Source organism: Ixodes scapularis, unplaced genomic scaffold, assembly GCF_016920785.2.
Source record: "Ixodes scapularis isolate PalLabHiFi unplaced genomic scaffold, ASM1692078v2 PGA_scaffold2__306_contigs__length_199485367, whole genome shotgun sequence".
Classification (NCBI taxonomy): domain Eukaryota; kingdom Metazoa; phylum Arthropoda; class Arachnida; order Ixodida; family Ixodidae; genus Ixodes; species Ixodes scapularis.
The window spans coordinates 122,551,343-122,570,886 of record NW_024609857.1 but is presented as its reverse complement, the minus strand read 5'-3'; the positions used below and the strand labels follow the sequence as shown (position 1 = coordinate 122,570,886).

Genomic DNA, 19,544 nt, shown 5'->3' with positions numbered 1-19,544 from the left:
TGGTTTTAAGTTTTCATCTGAAAAAACGATGTGTGTGCCTTTTTCACTATGTCGTGGTCTGTTGCTTGATCCTTGTTTGCAGCTTAATAGCGCTGCAATACCTGTAAAATACGAGCACAAATTTTTAGGGGTTATTTTCGACAAGAAACTTACCTTTCTGGCTCACGTGAAGGAACTGAAGCAGAAATGCTTGCCGTCGTCTAACATTCTCAAAGTACTTTCGCACACATCCTGGGGATCTGACAAACTGTGCCTCTTACGACTTTAAAACTCCTTGGTGCGGTCCCGCCTGAACTATGGTGCGATTGTCTATGGGTCGGCACGTCCGTCTGCTCTAAAAATGTTGGGCCCCGTCCATCATCTGGGGCTCAGGCTCGCCACGGGAGCATTTCGAATATCACCTGGGCTTAACTTGTATGCTGATACACATCAAATGTCCTTGGAAAGACGAAGGCAGTATTTGAGTCTTTGCTACGCTTACAAGATATACAGCTATCCTCAACATCCCACTTTTGATGCACTTCAACCTTCTACGTCCTTCCGACTCTTTGAAAACAAGCCGAGCATTGTTCGGCCCCTGAGTTTCAGAGTGCAGAGCATGGCAACATCTCTCCATCTCCCTTTTAGTGAGGCTGCTGTGCTGAGGGGCAATGAGAGAGTTGCGCCTTGGGACCTTCTGCCAATTTTTTGTGACTGGTCACTGTCTAAGTACAGAAAAAGAGCTATTTCTCCACTCGTTCTTCAGCAGGAGTTTGCCGATTTAGAAGAGAAATACAAGGACTACTCGCATTTTTACACTGATGGATCGAAAACATAAACTTTTGTGGGGTGTGCAGTTTATTCCATTACCTTCAGCAAAGTTTGACAACTCCACACTGTTGCAAATATTTTTACTGCCGAATTGTACGGTATTTTAATGGCTATGCAGTACTTATTACAGAACAATATCATGAAAGCAATTCTGTTTGTCGACTCCCAAAGCGTTCTTCTAGCCGTCTCGTCCTTAGGAGACAGCAAGAACCTTCTCGTGCAATGTTTTCGGGTACGGCTTAACCGAGCACTTCAACAAGGACACCAGATTAAATTCTGCTGGGTCCCGGGCCACGTGGGCATTTCCGGCAATGAAAAAGTCGACTTGCTTGCTGCCTCTGCAAAAGAATACCCAAAACTGCCTCTTGGCCTGCCACACCAAGGCCTGAAACCGATCATACAGAAATCGATTATGAAGTTGTAGTAATTAAAGCTCGTCGCCAAAATGTAATGGTCGCTTGGGGCCATTACGGGTGGGTGGTAAGAGACAGGGAAAGCTAGGATAAAGACAGCGCCCCGAAAGGCCTGTAGAGATGCTGGAAAGGCTTACATTGCCGTGGCGCGTGGGACGCGAGATGGTCGGTGGCCGGGGACCAAGCGGGCACACCGGTAAAGGAAGACACGACACGCCAGCTCGGAGTTTCGATCAAGACTGCTTGTATTTACAATATCTACATCAATCAGCGCGTGCCGCTGTCAAGCACGCGGCGCGCGGCACCATCTCAAATGCAGCTGAAAACGCCATCTAGATTATTTACAGCACACTACATCTTCTCCTCCCTCAATAGAAAAATAAATGTTGGATAATTTATTAGGGAAGAGAAGAAAACAGCTGACTCCTTAAAGAAAATACAGAGTTCACGCACACACAAAAATCCTACCAATCACGATAAGGGAAAAAAATAAACAGAAGCTAATCTAGTAACGAAAGGAAATAATGTTAATGGTGCAGTCGTTATCTGGGACACTGCTCTTTGTCGAGAAACATTAAGTTACGTGCGTGTACAAAAAAACACTAAACTTATAAAACAAAATTCTGCATACGGGAGTAACACTAAATGTCAAATGTTCTACCCGTAGTGGGACTGAGTGAACAAAAATCTAACACATAGTCTCTCAATCGTGCCGGCAGACGTCTCTGTCGCCTTGGGCGATGATTGTTGGATGGAGATGCCTGGTGAGTCGTAGGGGTGGATGGCTCCGATCCATCACGATCACTTGATGTTGGTGACGATTCTAGTGTCACGTCAAGAGTATCTCCAGAGCCCTCTGTTAAAGTATGGTCCACCGGAGGCTCGGAAAGTGTGGCGACCTCTGGTCCCACGGAGTTCAGGGACTCCGCCGAGACCGTTGCGGAGCTCGATGATGGCAGCTCGCTCCAATACCCGAGTCCCAGTTGAGATGAACTTGATGCGGTGCTCAATATGGCACCACTTGAAGGAACGGAAGGTTCAGAACCCTCCTGGACAGCGACCCTGGGGGCCTCTTGGAAGACTGCAGCCGGGGCAGCCAGCGGGACTGGTGGCTGGCTGCTGGCTTGATTGCCTGGTACGGCGGCGCGGAAAGCCGCTTGGAAACCGGAATCAGGAATGGCACCGGGGACTGGGGTGGCGGGAAGGCCACCGAAGACCACCGCACCTTGCACGGCACAGGGTGCCGCGGGAGCAGGAACGTGAAGGGCACCGGGTACTTCCGGTACATGGGCAGCGCCAGGCACCACAGCTACATGGCCAGGACCGGGTGCCGTAGAAGCATGGGCGGCAACAGGGTCCGCCGGGACAGGACCGGCAGCAGGGGCCGCAAGAACCGGAACGGCAACTGGGGCCGCAAAAACAGAAACGGCAGCAGGGGCCGCAAAAACAGGAACGACAACAGGGGCCGCACTAGTTGAAGTGGGGAATATGTCATCGTCCATAAGCCACAACGGCTGACGTTGGCGCGGTTTCAATGTGGTACGTGTCATTTTGGCTGCGTTCCATGTGGTTCCGTCATCTAATCTATATGTGGCTGGCCCTACTTGTTCATGTATGCGTTGCGGTGGATCATACTTGTTTCGCATCTTTCCTCTAATGTTGGGTTTGAAAACCTTTACTGATTGACCAGGAGCAAAAGCAGGGTGCTTAACTGCTCGCCTGGCATCTGAATACTTTTTCATCTTTGTTTGATACTCTTTGACTCTGTCAGGAAGTTTTTTCTGAATGACATGTGAAGGGACGGTGGACTCTGGGGTCCCTCGCCCTTGGAGGTGCAGTCGCGTTCGGTGAGTGCGACCATGTAGAAGAAATGCTGGTGTTTCTCCTGTCGCTGCATGGCGAGTACTTCGGTAAACACTGAGATATTCCGTAATGGCTTCAGAAAGCGGACGATGTTGGACGAGTGCCAACTGAATGACAGACTTAAGAACTCGATTAAATCGCTCTACCTGCCCGTTAGCTTGGGGATGGTAGAAGGATGACTTTGCATGCTTGATGCCATGCGTCTTTAAGAAATCGCTGAACTCCTTTGAAATAAATTGTGGACCATTGTCTGTCGTGATCTCTTGCGGCAAACCCTCGCGGGCAAAGACAGACTTCAAAAACTTTATGACTGTGGCAGTCGTGACGTTGTGGGCTGGTGCCACTTCAGGCCACTTGCTGTGGTAATCTACCAACGTGATAAAAAATCGTTCCTGAGCAGGAGCTCGTTCAAACGGTCCAACAATGTCCATACCAAGTTTTACCCATGGACGAGTGGGAAATTCAACTGGTTGAAGAGGTGCGGGGGATGCCTTTGCAGGCTTATCTGTGGACTGACATACTGTACAGTTTTGAACTTTGGTCCTGACATGCTGATTTAGATACGGCCACCAGTAAAGTTCCTTGATGATACTGGTGGTGCGCGAGATACCTTGATGGGTTTCATGTGCTACATCAATGACCTGATCACGGAGTGTGGACGGGACCACTATCTTCTCTCCCTGGAACAACAATGCATCTGTGACTGATAGCTGGTCTCTCACAACGAAATATGGTTTGAACTCTGAAGGTAACTTGTCTTCTGAAGGCCATGTGTTGGAAAAAAATGTCATGACAATTGGCAATACAGGATCTTTTGCAGTTTCTTCCTTGAATTCTTTTTCTGTGAGGCATGCACAGACGATTGAAACCACTTCCTCCTCAAAAGCCATGCCTTCTTCGGTATCTGAGACCGGAAGGCGAGACAGAGCGTCGGCAACTACATTGTCGCTTCCTTTGCGATACTTCATGGTGAAATTGTAGTTGAAAAGTCTAGCCGTCCAGCGACTGATGCGCCGTGGACGGACACCTGTCCCTTGAGTGGACATTAATGTGACCAGAGCTTGATGATCGGTGTGAATTTCGAAATGTCTACCCCAATGATGAACGTGCCATCTCTCGCAAGCCCAGAGGATTGCGAGAGCTTCTTTCTCTCCTGCTGAGTACTTCCGCTCTGCTTCGGAGAGAGAGCGGGAAGCGAAAGCAACAGTCTTTAGTTGCCTCCCATGCTGCTGCTGGAGAACAGCACCTAGTCCGTAATTGGACGCGTCTGTGGAGACGACAACTGGAAGATTTGGATCGAACATTGCAAGAATGGGAGCCTGCTGAAGGCAGGACTTGACACTTTGAAAACTGGCCTCTACGTCGGTCGACCAGACAAAAGATGCGCCCTTGCGCAGAAGCCTTCGGAGGGGTTCTACCAGAGTAGCACAATGGGGGACAAACTTACTGTAATATTCTACTAAACCTAGGAAGGCCTTCAACTGCGAAGGTTCCGATGGAACTGGAAAATTTAGGACCGCGTCAATCTTCGACGGAAGGGGTGCTAGACCCTCCGCAGACAGACGATGACCAAGGAATGACAGTTCAGAAACATTGAAAACGGCTTTTCTATTTAGCTTCATGCCGGCCTCTCTAATACATTTGAGGACTTGTCTGAGATTTCTATCATGTTCCTTCTGGGAGGAGCCATAGACAATGACGTCGTCCAGATAAAACTGGACTCCTGGACAATGTTTTAATATCTTAGACATGATCTGTTGGAAGGCCGCTGGTGCAGACGCCAGACCGAAACAAACTCGTTTGAAACGAAAAAGCCCTTCATGGGTAATGAATGCCGTTAAGTCACGACTCTTGGGGTCGAGATGGACCTGGTGATAAGCAGACGCAAGGTCTAACTTAGAAAAATGGGAAGCTCCACTGAGGGAGTTCAGAAGCTCATCAATGTGCGGAAGTGGAAAAGAATCAATAACGACAGCCTGGTTTGGCGCTCGCAGATCGACACACATACGGATTCCACCGTCTTTCTTCTTAACTACTACAATGGGGGACACCCATTCTGATGCGTTTACGCGCTCGATAACGCCTTGGCGCTCGAGCTTCTGAATTTCTGCAGTAACAGCATCACGCAAAGTGATCGGTAACCGGCGAAGTTTAGCCTGTATCGGCGGGACATGGTGTCGGACAGTGATTGTGTGAGTATGGTTTTTAACTAACCCTAACTCGGGTGAAAAGAGATCTTCAAATTCTTCGAAACCAGAAGGTAATTTCGATGCATCGCTCACCGAGGAAGGTTGCAAAGATGGTCCTGACGTCGACGGATCCCTTGAAGGCTGGTCTTCGAAGACGCCTCTACTTGAGTAGTACTCAGACGACGTGGATGGCTGAGAGCCGTGAACAGTGGACGATGATAGAGGGTGCTTGCAGGGAGCACTTGAAGTACTCGGCGGAGGACTGGGCTCCGCCGCACCTGGGGACTGCGGAACTTCGGCCGACCTTACATGGCCTGGGATGGCTGCGCAAGAGTCCGCAGAATTGACATGGAAACATTTGAGTGGAGCACCCGACAAAATGAGACGAAGTTTATGCACGGCATCTGTCCCAAGCAGGGATCGGCCATTGCGAACAACGTAGAAAAGTAGCTCGGCGGATCGCTCTTTGAAGCCGACTTTGGTCTGGAAACATCCCACGACTGGAATGGACCCTCGGAGGTAGTGAACAAGAGTGCGCGGTGGTTTCCTTAGCCGGATTTGCTGCTGGGAGTTAATTTTATTAAACATGCTTTCGGAAAGTATTGAAACTTCGGAGCCAGTATCAATGAGTAATGGTAATGTAGATCCATTCACCTGAACATCAGCGGTGAAATTCCGTGGGCGACTGTCGGCGCGTCCTTTTGGAAGGACTTCCGGTGACCCGACGGTGCAAATTTTCGGCTGCTGCTCCTCTTCGTCAGAAAATGCCACGCTTTCATGGCTGGTTGTCTGGTTACGGCCAACTCCAAGCCGCTGGTACCGGCGACCGGCGGCCCGACCACGTCTCGGCGGAAAGGCCAGCTGACGACGATCGCTGGCAGCGTACGATGGAGGAGAACTCCGGCAAACATTTGAAAAATGACCTAGTTTGCCACAAGAAAAACAAGACAATCCTGAAGCAGGACATTCCTCACGTGGATGGGGTCGGCGACCGCAGAAATGACATAACTCTGCCCCGTGCCTAAGAGCGCGCGCGCCCGGCGGAGCATCACGCGGTACTCGGCTCACGAAAGTGCGGGTGTGTGCGCGCGACTCGCGCGACTGGTGTTGCGGCGAGAAGGAAACATTTGCGGGGGAGCAGGAAATGGCATGCCGCCGCTCTCCATTTTGATCTTGGATGTTCAAATTCGAATTCGATCGTCGGCCATCTTGTTCGCGCTGAATAAAAACCCCTTGTACGACCTGACCGGCGTGCGGCGTTCCAGTACGCGATAAACTGGAGGAAAATTGGCGGTACCGATCGCAATCTCGAGACGCCTGTTCGAACTGCTGTGCTAGAAGCACAATACGTTCGAGGCTGGGTAGTCCAGCTTCCGCAGACTCTCGGATTACCCGATCTTGTACCTCCGATGAATTTAAACCGGCCAAAAAGACTTCCGCGATGCGGTTTTCAAGGGACTCTCCGAAATCACAAAAATAACCAAGTTGCCTGAGTGCGCTAAGGTAGTCGAGGACGCTCTCTCCCGGTGATTGGACGCGGTTGAGAAATTGCTTGCGTTCGACGACAACGTTAGCTTTGGCAGCAAAATGCTCATCAAGTGCCGCAACAAGCTCATCAAATTCAGAAACGGCCGCGCTGCTGGCGGGGACTGTTGAAGGAAATGTCGAAACTATTCGTTGGCCTTCCAAGCCAAGCAACGCCCACAGTAGTGCGCGCTTGCGCTTAGGAGAGCTTTCATCTGCCTCTATGGCCACAAGATAATTGAAAAACGACGTTTTCCAACTTAGCCAAGGCTGCGCAGGGGCACCTGGCGTGGGAAGAAATGGTGGTAGCGTCGGTAAGGAAGCCGTCGCCATCCTCTTACCGTTGCGAGATAGTTTGAAAGATTGACAAAAATAATAGAAATTTCACCCCAAATGAGAACGGGAACAAATTTTCTGAGTTACGAAAAAGAGATGGACGCTTCCGTGCTGTGCGCACTACATGCGTAAAAGGAAAAGAACCATTCGAACGCGTTACGCGTAACCACTACTGATTTTTGAAATGGAACGTTGACGGACGAAATGGAACGAGTGTCGCGATACGTCGACATTATTTTATGTACTACATTTCGCACGGAAAAGATGTGGTGGATGCAAATATTCCAAAAGGACCTAACATTCTGAACGCTACAATATTAACTAACACACAAAAAGAAAACCATACATGCCGGTGTTGCCACCACTCATCTCCGGCACGGAGTCTGATCAAATGTTCACGAGAGGCGAAAATGGAAAAATGAAAGAAAAGACCTCGTCGCCAAAATGTAATGGTCGCGTGGGGCCATTACGGGTGGGTGGTAAGAGACAGGGAAAGCTAGGATAAAGACAGCGCCCCGAAAGGCCTGTAGAGATGCTGGAAAGGCTTACATTGCCGTGGCGCGTGGGACGCGAGATGGTTGGTGGCCGGGGACCAAGCGGGCACACCGGTAAAGGAAGACACGACACGCCAGCTCGGAGTTTCGATCAAGACTGCTTGTATTTACAATATCTACATCAATCAGCGCGTGCCGCTGTCAAGCACGCGGCGCGCGGCACCATCTCAAATGCAGCTGAAAACGCCATCTAGATTATTTACAGCACACTACAGAAGTCATGGCAGTTGGATTGGGATTTGGAAAAAGAGAACAAGCTTCACAATATCAAGCCCCAACTGGGGGTATGGGAGAGTTCCTTCCATGAAGTCCGTCAGGTTGAGGTTCTCCTTTGCCGTTTAAGAATTGGTCATACCCGTTTGACTCATTTGCTCTGTGGTGAGGATGTTAAACTTTGCGACAAGTGTGGCAAAGATATGACTTTTTTGCACATCCTGTGGTATTGCAAAGCTTTAAACCAAGAGCGCCGAAAATGTTTTCCAGAACTTTTTCGGGATCACCTCCCCTTTCATCCATAATTCCTGCTTGGCGATCAACCATTGGTACCATTCGATCGAGTTTTGAATTTCCTTCATAACACTGGCCTTTTACACCAGCTGTAACTTGCAGTTCTTTTAGATCACACCTCTAAGCCCCTTATGAAAACCTTTGTTTGCCGCAATATGGCCTAAGTTGCTCTTGTGCCATAAAACCCCAAATCATCATTGCTGACTTTCTGCAGGATCGTAGCTTTCAGGTACCCCTGGGAGCTACAATCTCTGACCCTTTCCCCCCAGGATAATGGCGTGCCGCAGGGCTGTGTCTTAAGCGTCACTTTGTTTATTATAAAGATAAATTCTCTATCTCAAGTAATTTTACCCACGATCTATCGTTCTCTTTACGTCGACGATGTCCAGGTTTGTTTTTCTTCATGCAACTTAGCTATCTGTGAGCGTCAAGTTCAACTTATTGTAAACGGGATGAGTAGGTGGGCTGACCAGAATGGCTTTCGGTTTTCTACCGAGAAGACTGTGGCTGTTTGTTTCTCTCGGAAACGAGGAATGTCTCCCGAGCCATCATTGTATATTAAAGGTACACCCATTCCTGTTAAATCGGAGCATAAGTTTTTAATCCTAGTATTCGATAGTAAATTAACTTTTGGCCCACATAAAAAGGAACTAAGACTAAGATGTCATCGAAAGTCAAATCTTCTTAAGGTCCTTGCACACCGTTCTTGGGGTTCCGACCGTGTCTGCCTTTTGCGAATCTACAGGGCCTGTGTTCGCTCAGTTTGGGATTATGGAAGTATTGTTTACGGTTCTGGCAAACCCTCTACACTTAAAATGTTAGACCCAATCCATCACCAGGGGATCCGACTGGCAACCGGAGCCTTTCGAACGTCCCCCGTGCGGAGCGTGTATGCCGAGTCAAATGAGTGGTCGCTTGATAAACGGAGGTTTTATCTTAGCACGCAGTACTTTTTAAGACACCGTACTCTTCCACAGCACCCAAATTTTTCTTTGATTGGAAGCATAAAATATGAGCAGACCTTTCAAAACAAGCCATTCGTAACGCGTCCCTTTGCACTTCGTGTGAAGGATGCTGCAGCGACTTACAGTTTTGACATATCCTGTTCTGTCATGGAAACTGAACAAAGACTTGCTCCATGGGATGACCTAGCTATAACATGCGATCTCTCTGACAAAATACAACAAGAAAGTGGCCGCCGCTAGTGTTATAAAACAATATTTTTTGAGATTGCTAGTCGTTACGAGACGGACAAAAGTTTTTTTACTGATGGAACGAAAGGTGCTGGCTATGCTGGCTGCGCTGCGGTTGGGCAGTCCTACCAACGTGTTAGACGAATTAATGCCAATGCATCTGTGTTCACTGCTGAGCTTCATGGACTCTTATTGATGGTAGATGAAATAATAAAAAAAATACAGATTATCTGTGATATTTACACACTCGCTCAGTTCCCTCCTTGCCCTTAACTCTGCAACATCCCGGAAGCCTCCCCTTCTTTCTCTGCATCGTGTTAAATTAACAAATGATATAAAGCAAAACATCACTATTCACTTTTGCTGGGTTCCTAGCCATATAGGAATACACGGCAATGAGGAAGCCGACCGAGCCGCAGGTGCCTGTGTAAACAGGTCCATTGAAATTCACACCTTCCCAGTGACAGACTATAGAACTACACTACGAAATAAAATCAAAGATTCCTGGCAAGTAGAGTGAAACTCTGATCCTCACAATAAGCTACATAGAGTTAAACCTGTTTTAAGTGAATGGCGCAGCGCCAGACATCGAGAAAGGTTTTATGAGGTCATCTTTTGTCGACTGAGGATTGGCCACACACACTTGACTCACAGTTACCTTTTAAGAAACGACGACCCAGCGATGTGCTACTACTGCTCAGAAACCCTAAGTGTACTTCACATCCTTTTAGTATGCCCACAATTTAATAACGAACGCCGCTCCTACTTTCCTATCTTTTTCAGAAAACAAATAGCTTTCCACTTGCCACTTTTGCTTGGAGACGAGCCTGTTACTCCGTACAGACAAGTTTTTAACTTTTTAGAAAAGTTTAATATTTTACATCGACTTTAAACTACAGTTTTTTTTAAAGTGATATTTGATATTTTGATCCACTGCAATAATAAACATTTAGTCTCGTGATATTTACTTACCCTGTGTTTGGCGCACTATGGCCTATTTTGCTGCTGCGCCAGAAAACTCCAAATTCATTCATTCATTCCTTCCTGTGGCCGCTTCTACAAGCTCCCAAAAATTCATAAAGCCGGCAACCCAGGTCGACCAATCGTGTCAGGATCACGTGCAATAACTGAACCGATATCGGGATACTTAGACAGTTTAATCAAGCACATACCCTTAACTTTGGACTTTTATATCGAAGATCCTACCCACTTGACAGAAATTTCTGATTTGCGTGTACCGGAGAGGTCGTATCTCGTCAACCTTGGCGTATCATTTCTCTACATCAATATCCCGTATGACAACGGAATAGCCTCTCTAATTGAAATATACGAGCAACACAGACAAATAGACACCCCTAATAGTCACATAATGGCCCCCCCACGCACCTGGTCTTAGAACTGAACTCATTCGAATTCAACAAAGAATAGTATAGGGAAGTTAACGGCACTGCGATGGGTACTAAGATTGCACCTTATTATGCCAACATATTTATGGGTAAACTGGAGACCAAATTCTTCTCTGACTGTTCTTTACAACCACTAATCTACGAGAGGTTTATAGCTGACGTTTTTCTTATTTGGCCGCACACAGAAGAGAAGCTGCTAGAGTTTATAAATCAGTACAACACTGTACATCCAACCATTTGCTTCATTCCCACGTATTCTCAGACCAGTATCAACTTCATACCACTGTAATATTAAGAAAAGGCAAGCTTAGAACTAATCTTTATCGTAAGCCAACAGATCGGCAAAAATATCTTCACTACAAAGGCGACTATCCACGTCTTTGTAAGAATAGTATACCCTACAGCCAGGCCCACCGCTTCAAACGTGTATGCTCATGGCAAGAGGACTTCCAATTGAGCTCTCATCATCTAAAGAACGCACTGGAAAAACAAAAATGTCATCCGCGAGTCATTAACGACGCAATTCAAAAAGCTGCCCAACTAAACCACGCTGACCTCATGGAGGACCGTCCCCCTCAGTGCAACGCGCAGTGCACGAATTTACGTCTAACCTATAGTATGAATTTACCCAACGTAAATAATATTTTAAGGCGACATTATAATATTTAAGAACAAAGCGAACGCCTCAAACGTGCATTCCCATGAGCTCCCGGGGTAATTTACAGATGATAACGGAACCTTAGAGGCAGCCTAGTTAATTCCCGACTGAATCCATCCCAACCAAACAACAGATGCCGACTGTGCATGAAAGCAGAATGCCTCGTCTACAAACAAATGCGAGAAACTAACAAGGCCAATAGCCCACCTTCAAAGTTCTCAATAAAAATCCGAGGGCAGCTTACATGTGACTCCTGAAATGTAATCTATCTGCTACAGTGTGAGGTGTGCAAAAAACAATATATAGGACAGACCGAGACAGCGTTTAGCCTACGTTTTAACAATCATAGATCGCACGCAAAATCCCTGCCCAGTCTGCCAATTTCAAAACATCTCAGCCTCCAGGACCACACATTCGATAAATTATCTGTTACCCTTTTAGAGTCTGGAGTCAAATCAAATCGGGAACGCGAACAACTTGAGTCATATCTTATATACCGATTGAACACAATAAAAAAAAATAGAAACCCGAGAACACTTGCATCGTTTGAGGCGCTATCGAATAAATAGTATGATAACGACCATACATAGTGAACCATTTGGACCTAGAATTTCATGGTACTGAGTTTGGAGCTAGAACTGGACAGTGCGGTTTCGTTACTTTATTGTGTTGTTTAGTTAATTCCCGTACATCCTGTATTTCCGTACCTCCTACTACATTTGATGTGTCACCTGTGTATTTGGCGACCTCCGTGGGCGGCTTCCCCCGACTTAGATTTCGTCCCTTACTTTGTATTCTCCGTACGCAGTTTCTTTTTATGCGAAGTGTGTCATTCGGTTCGTCACATACTCTCCTCCTCGCCTTTTTTGTTGTTGTTATTTATGTATTTTTTTACCTCCGTGTGCGGTTGCCCCCGACTTCCTTTCTTTTGTTCATCCCTCCTTTTGTGTGAGATTCTGGGTCGTGTATCCTTATTTGTTCTCCTTACGCAGTATCTTTGTATGCGCACTCTCTCCCCTCTAAAAACTGTATAAATAAAACCACATTTTTCTTGTAACCCTATTCTGGACGAAGACCTGGTCGAAGTATCGAATAAAATCCTCCTAGTTTTTCTACCGTCACCCTGCATCTCTCTCTCTCTCTCTCTCTCTCTCTCTATATATATATATATATATATATATATATATATATATATAAATAATGCGACTTATAGAGGGGTGCGACTTAAGGCCCGTTCACACTGTTGCAACCGAGAACGACCGAGAGAGACGAGACTTGTTGAAACCTCTTAAAATTTCTTAGGACGAGAGAACACACTGGCACGCTGGCGCCACCTATGCGGTGACCCTGGAACTGCATTTCACAAGAGCGAAGGTTTTGCGGTATTCCCGAGGTTAAATGCGCGTAATACCTATAAGAAAGGTTCGTTTATAATGTTGACAAAAGTTGTTCGAGCCAAGAAAGAAAGGATAATAAGGAAAGGATAAGGCTATGAAAGAAGGGATAATAAAGAAAGGATGAGGCCAAGAAAGAAAGGAGAGAAATAGAAAATATGCCGGATTGCCAAGTTTGCACTGCTACCCAAAAGACGGCGCCAGTGTGTCCTCTCGTTGTAAGAGGTTTCAAGGAACCCAATTTTAAAAAGTCGCAAGAGTGTGAATGGGCCTTTATACACAGATTTTGTTTGTTAAAACGGCCGTTTGTAGCAGGGCACGCCTTATACAACGGTGCGACTTATAGACCGGAAAATTGGGTCATATGTTATGAACCACGAAATGCTTTTTAAAGCTACTCCCCACTCCCAAAATGTTTTTCCGTCCGTCCGTCCGTCTGTCTGTGCATTTCCCCGCTAAATTTAACGGGACAATTTATGTCACGGGACCCGACGGCACGGGACATACACACCAATTCAATTTCCACTCAGTTTCCCCGTTAAATTTAGCTGGAGAATTCACGTATTGTGGCCAAAACGTCGATTTAGTTACCCCGCTATATTTAGCGGGAAATTGACGTTACGTTGCCTATACACAATTTCGGTTACACGACAAATTTAGCGGGTAACTTACATACGTCACGTGATGCACCAATTCCTTCCCCAATTCCCTTAATGCATTCCATGCATCAGAACAGTGGTTCTCAAATGGGGGTCCGCGAAGCCCTGCCTCCTTAGTCAAACCCAGCGATAAAAGTTGTCTTCTCTCAGATTGAGAAGAAATGTTTCAATTTTCGGGTGCGTTTTCTCGTGTGTAGGTAAACAAGAGAAGTTTCCTTCACACTAGCCCTTTGTTATATCCATTTATTAAATCGCTATCATAATTAACCTATATCTTTCCCTTCTCTCCACGAAAGGGGTCCTCCTTCATCTCCGCCGATCCACAAAGGGTCCGCGAAACATCAATGGTTGAGAACCACTGCATTAGTGGTAAAGTCTGAGGGTAAAAGTCGCTGCCAATTTTGTTTTTAGATCATTATGTGAGTATGCGCACGCATGCGAAAGCCGTTCGTTAGGACCGCCATTAGGTACGACACACTACAAATCAAATGTAAACAGGCAACTAAAATGCGTCAAATTGCATGTGCAGCTGGGGTTTAAAAGAAAACAAATAAAAAGACACGTTTGTTATGTAACCAGGCAGGGGCGGCAACGGTGTTTCTGTGCCGATCTGATGTCAAAAAAAAAAAAATAAAGGGGTGGGCGATCCTTTCGACGTGTTCCGAGTGGATAGCCGTTGTAAGATCCCTGCACAATACACTTTTCATCGGACGGTCAACGTTCGAGCTCAACATGACAGTGAACCGTGACCTTTTCCTATTTCTCAAATCGTACTCTTCTGGTGCTGCGGTAAGCCAACTTGTTGATATTAACGCCGTGCTTTTTTTTTTCCTTCGAGCTCATCTTTTTAAATACCTTGGAAATAAGCGGTTCGTGCTTTCATAACATCCGTACCCAACCCTTTCGCCCCCTTTTATTTATATATAAATTGATCCTTTTATTTAGTTATAAATTGATTCTTTATTTAAGCTGGGCCGTAAAACAGAAGAGTCTGTGTTGGTGCGTATTTACGTGAGTAGTAAAGAGTGAGAGGTCAACGTAAAAGTATATTTTAAGTTCAAATCTGATGAAGTAGAGAAGTTACTTTCCTGATCGTCGAACGTTTGTGGCGTTCGACAGTCGAGCAAGCTCCGGTCACTAAGTCACGAGTTGACTTGCCGGTGCCGAGAGCGACGCTTCCGGACGGGCGATGTCGAACTACGACGAAACTCCTAGATTTAAGCCAGAACCACATAGGGCGTATTTGCGACGTATTTGCGGGCGTTTTGGCGGGCGTAATCCCGACGTAGAGCGGGCGTCGGGACGAGCGCTTCTTCGGTCGGCGTAAATACGCGCGTATTCGGCGATCCGACCGAGACAGATCTCGGCACTTCGGCGTATTTCGGCGTGGCGCACCCGGAAGCGTACAGCGCGGTGCCGGCCAATCAGCTCCCGAGTTGACAGCCAGAAGTTGCTCGAAGTTCGGCTTGCCTGGATATGTGGCCGGCTGGGTGGCTTGACTCAGCCGCCGAAATGAGAGCTCGCTAGGCGTGTTCGACAGTTTATTGGAGAACTGTACGAAATCGCTATATCTCTTTGGAACGAGCGATAAACGACTCAGACAGAAGAAAGTACTATCTATGTTGCGGGCTATGTGAAAAAAAATTATAAAAGAAAGAGTTTTGAGCAGAGATCGCGACTGTCCTCCTGCCGGGAGTTGTTGGCAACTTGGTGATCGCAAGGAACATTTATGAAACAGGCGTTAGCGAATTAGGCTTTCGTGGCTGATTAACATTTAGTTATTCGTGCCCTTTTGCGGAATACAATAATATAGCACCCGATCTACATTTGGTCTCCTTTCATGAAAGGCGCGAGTCGGGCTGCTGAACGCCGAGAAGACCGAACGCCGAGAAGACGTCGACGAAAAGCGCCGTGTGTGGTTTGGCGAGCTCCCCTTCTTCATTTTGTGAAAAAAGCGCCCGCCAAATCCCGTGACCACGCTCGCTGAAACGCGCGTAAATTCGTCAAGAATACGCCCTACGTGGGTCGGCCTTTATGTTGGTCAGACCGCCCCAAATTTGCGTATTTACGCCGACCTTGAAGTGTCAAGAAGGAGCTTGCCCTGACGCCAGCTATACGTCAAGAATACGCCCACTTAACGCGCATAAATAGGTAGAGATTGCGTCCCATGGTGGTTCGGCCTTATAGCTCAACGATCTTGCTGAAACAGAATCGAAATAAATTTAACAAACGCCTTTTAGTTCAGTTGTACAGATAGGTTGTACAAGTTCTGCATGCACTAATTCTTGTTCAAGTTGTACATGTACACATAGGAATTCCACACTTATCATTTTGTTTATGGTTACTTGCATAAATTTTTATAACGTATAGTATAGCCAGTAATCCAGAAAATATGAATATATACGACGCTTTACTTTACAGCATATATATATACCAATAGCCTCTTTCGTCGAGTACACAAATGTGATGAGTTAGCATCACGACATTCCTTAACAAAGAAACACCCTACGCTACAGCACGTCCTTTCAAAAGCAAAATAGACAAAGTTGTTCTCGTTTTTTCCTTCAAGGGGATACTTCGAAAGATATCAAGCGTAGGACACAGAACGCTTGGGCACAGGGTCGGTTCAACCGCGGCCAAAGTCATCGCAGTGTCCGCCACCTTTGCTCTACTCCTAATCAGCCTCTACGCAATCGGTGCCTTCGCAAAGCTACTGGAAGAGCCCTACACGAATTTCTTATACTACCCAGAGGTGGACGCTGGCGAAATTCTACGTCTATTCAAAGCGGGTAAAGAGCCGACCTACGGCGTCCTCAATCCATACGAGCGCTACGTCTTCACCATTCGCAACGAGGGCAGGTGCTACACCCTGCAAGAGAAAAGATCAAACATGACTCTGCTCTTGGTCGTCAAGTCGGCCCTGAATCATCGTTCCCGACGGGACGCCATCCGCCAGACCTGGGGACAGGAGTACCGCTTCCCTGGCGTGGCTCTCCGACGCGTGTTCATGGTCGGAGTGGACAGCAAGGACCCCAGCGTACAGGACGCCTTGAACTCCGAGCAGGCAATCAACGGTGATTTGGTGCAAGCAGAATTTGAAGACACATACTTCAACAACACCATTAAGACGATGTTGTCCTTCCGTTGGATCCTGGAGCAATGTCCCAACGTTCATTGGTTTCTCTTCGTCGACGACGATTACTACGTGTCTGCGAAGAACCTAATCGAGTTCGTTAAAGACAAGGACGGTTCCAGTGAACGGCTTTGGACGGGATTTGTGGTCGAGTCCCTCAGACCTCAAAGGCACCTATGGGGAAAGTGGTACTTGCCCCTGTCCGAGTACCCGTACTCTCACTTTCCTTCTTACGTGAACGCGGGGGCGTACGTGCTGTCAAGGTGCTCGCTGATTGATCTGTATCGCGTTGCGCGATTCACACCGCAATTCCGCTTCGATGACGTCTTTCTGGCAATCTTGGCAAAGAAGATTGGTTTGGAGCCGCGTTACAGCAACAAGTTTCGCTACTTCATCGAGCCCAGAACAGAGGAGGACTTCGCTGGACTTGTAGCCGCTCATGGGTTTCATGACCCAGTTCGACTGGTCAAAACATTGGAGTGGCAGAGAAGACTCGGCCAAGCTTGAAGAAGGAAGACCGTGCGTTTATACGTGACGGGAGGTTATGTCTTGTATTTCACTTGGTAGATAGCCGCATACGACTGATATTGTTTTTAGCTCTGTGTGCCTCATGAACTGAGGTAATGAACAAATAAATATTTTTAGCAGCATAAAATGCTGTGTAACTTAACCCTCTAAAGCTAAAAATGTGTAAATGTTTCCGTCCGTCCACCCGATTATGTATCTCCCCGCTAAATCTAGCAGAAATATTGACGCCACGGAGCCTGACGTTAAGTCATGTGACATAACGTAACATTAGGTCACATGACGTGCGGTGTCGAACATAGCGTTGCGTGACGTGTGGTCACTGGCGTAAGTTCCTCCACTAATTTAGCAAGGAAATTGTCGTCACGTGACCTGCCATGCATATAGGGCTTTGGAGATCATCAAGGTCGCTGGCAATTTTTTATTGTAACATCTCCGGTGATATAATTGAAATAAAACATTCCATGCATATGAAAGGAATTGAACCTATTTTTTTTTCTCCAGCTTTAGATAGTAAAGTAATGAATTGTGGATGTTATTTTTTATGTTTTGTATTGTTGTTTATGGGACTGGATCCGCTGAAAAAGGTCACAGATGGCTCTTGCACTGGTATTTGCGCGTTTCTTGATCTGGTACACTCTAAACAGCTAGAAAAACAAATTAGTGACTAATATTAAAGATTTTGAGTCATTTGGTGTTTACAAACTATATCGGCTTCAAATGGTTGATTGATTAGTGAGTTTTTACGCAACCGCCACATGACCATCCTGCGCCAAACATAACTATTAACCCGAAACGTTCTTCGGCTACGTCTTCGGCAGCTCAAAAGTGAAGCCTGGTTAAAAGCGTGGCCGCGAGGCTCGACACCACTTGGTTGACGGGTGGAAGAGGAGAATCGAGGTGCTGGACGCTGATTGGTTAATGGGGAGGTTATGGGACCAGAGGGGTTGGCGAGGAAGAGCTCAATCACCTGTGCGCACTGAGGGAGAGGAGCTCGATAGTATTCAAGGTTCTGGAAGATCGCCAGTTTTATCAGGCCGATTGACGGTAGTATTACTTAATTCTAGGAACAACTATCAAGTGTACATAGTGTACGCGTTAAACTATCTGGTGAAGAGGGCCGTAAACGTATGTATCTGGCGGTTGGATACTCAGAGCATCGCTAAACGTTTGCGACACTAGAACGCCTCACGCATGCGACACTAATTCCTAACAGTCTGCCGTACATTTTTTTTAACACAGCAAAGAACTGGAAATTGTTATAAAATGCATAAGCCAGTTGAGTGGAAGACAAAATGCTAAGGAAGGTACATTGATATCTAGAGAACTTGCGCAATAAAAAGTATTATGGTGGAGAAGCTAGAATTTACGCAAAGGACTTGTTTTCTCATGGAACGTGACAACACGGTAAGGCGGAATTAGCGGCTTTTCATCAAGCAGAAGTGCACGGTGAAATAAATTACTGTACCGCAAGAATGCTGAAAAGGAAGAGTGTCTTTGTTGAGCAAGGCCAAAGCAGGGACCAAGAACATACCAGACCGTCAAAATAGGACCATAGTGACTGCATAGTGGTAGATCTGCCCATTCTGCAAGCACCCATTCAAGCATAGTTTTAATGTTAAAGATTTAGATAGAGTTCATGATTTTAAATCCATTCAAGTATACTTATAAAGTTCAAGTTGTCCTATTTACAAGTATTTACAAGCTTCCATGAGTGATATATGGATGGCCAGGCCTCAAGGTATACAGCGCAAGACCTTATGAGACCAGGTTTTACGGGAAGAGCTTTCCCATGCTCCTAAAACCGGCTGGATAGGTGTAGCTTATTAGAGAGAATGGGAGGCCCCAAAGCTTGGGGAACCCAAAGAAATAGGGGCTCACCACTGCGCATGCGCAGAGCCCAAACTCAGTTTGAGGTTTTGGGTTGGCGCTCGCCCAAAACGGGAAATTCGAGAAATAGCGTGGGGCCCCCAATAGACTACCTCCATAAATCCCTGCATACAACACGGCGCGCGTTGCACTCTGGGAACTAGTTGGCCAGGGAGTAGAGTGGCATGGTTTCGGTTTCGATCGACACGTCGGCAAGAGATTATACACAGATCGTATCTCATGTTTTCTGGTCCCGAGGCAGTGGCGCAGGCAGAGGGGGGGGGGGGGGGGGGCCCCCCCCCCCCGAAATGCCAAATGCCAAACCTGGGGGGCGGGGGGGGGGGGGGGGGGTGCTGCTGGCTCTCCTGCACAGGCAGTCTGTTTTGCGCGGGGCATGGAGCAAAGGGGGAGCGTGGACTATCTCCAACTTATATGTTTTTGGGAAGAGTGTTTGTGGGGTGGAAACTGCTCAAATAAATAAAACAGGCAATATTCATTCATTCATATATAT

The 19,544-nt window shown here is 46.8% G+C and overlaps 2 protein-coding genes across 2 annotated transcripts; one reads left to right on the top strand and one right to left on the bottom strand.

Moving 5' to 3' along the window:
- Positions 1 to 5,580: 5,580 nt before the first annotated feature.
- LOC120847632 lies at positions 5,581 to 7,132 on the bottom strand. The gene is made up of 2 exons (XM_042291528.1): positions 5,930 to 7,132; positions 5,581 to 5,775 (listed from the first exon to the last, which is right to left on the bottom strand). Exons 1-2 carry the CDS (start codon positions 7,130 to 7,132, stop codon positions 5,581 to 5,583), a joined length of 1,398 nt encoding a protein of 465 aa, XP_042147462.1.
- A 7,106-nt stretch (positions 7,133 to 14,238) lies between these two features.
- Positions 14,239 to 17,146, top strand: LOC8032058 (beta-1,3-galactosyltransferase brn). Its single transcript, XM_040219498.3, has 2 exons — positions 14,239 to 14,295; positions 16,076 to 17,146. The coding sequence occupies exons 1-2, from the start codon at positions 14,239 to 14,241 to the stop codon at positions 17,144 to 17,146; spliced, it is 1,128 nt and encodes a 375-aa protein (XP_040075432.1).
- Positions 17,147 to 19,544: the final 2,398 nt, after the last annotated feature.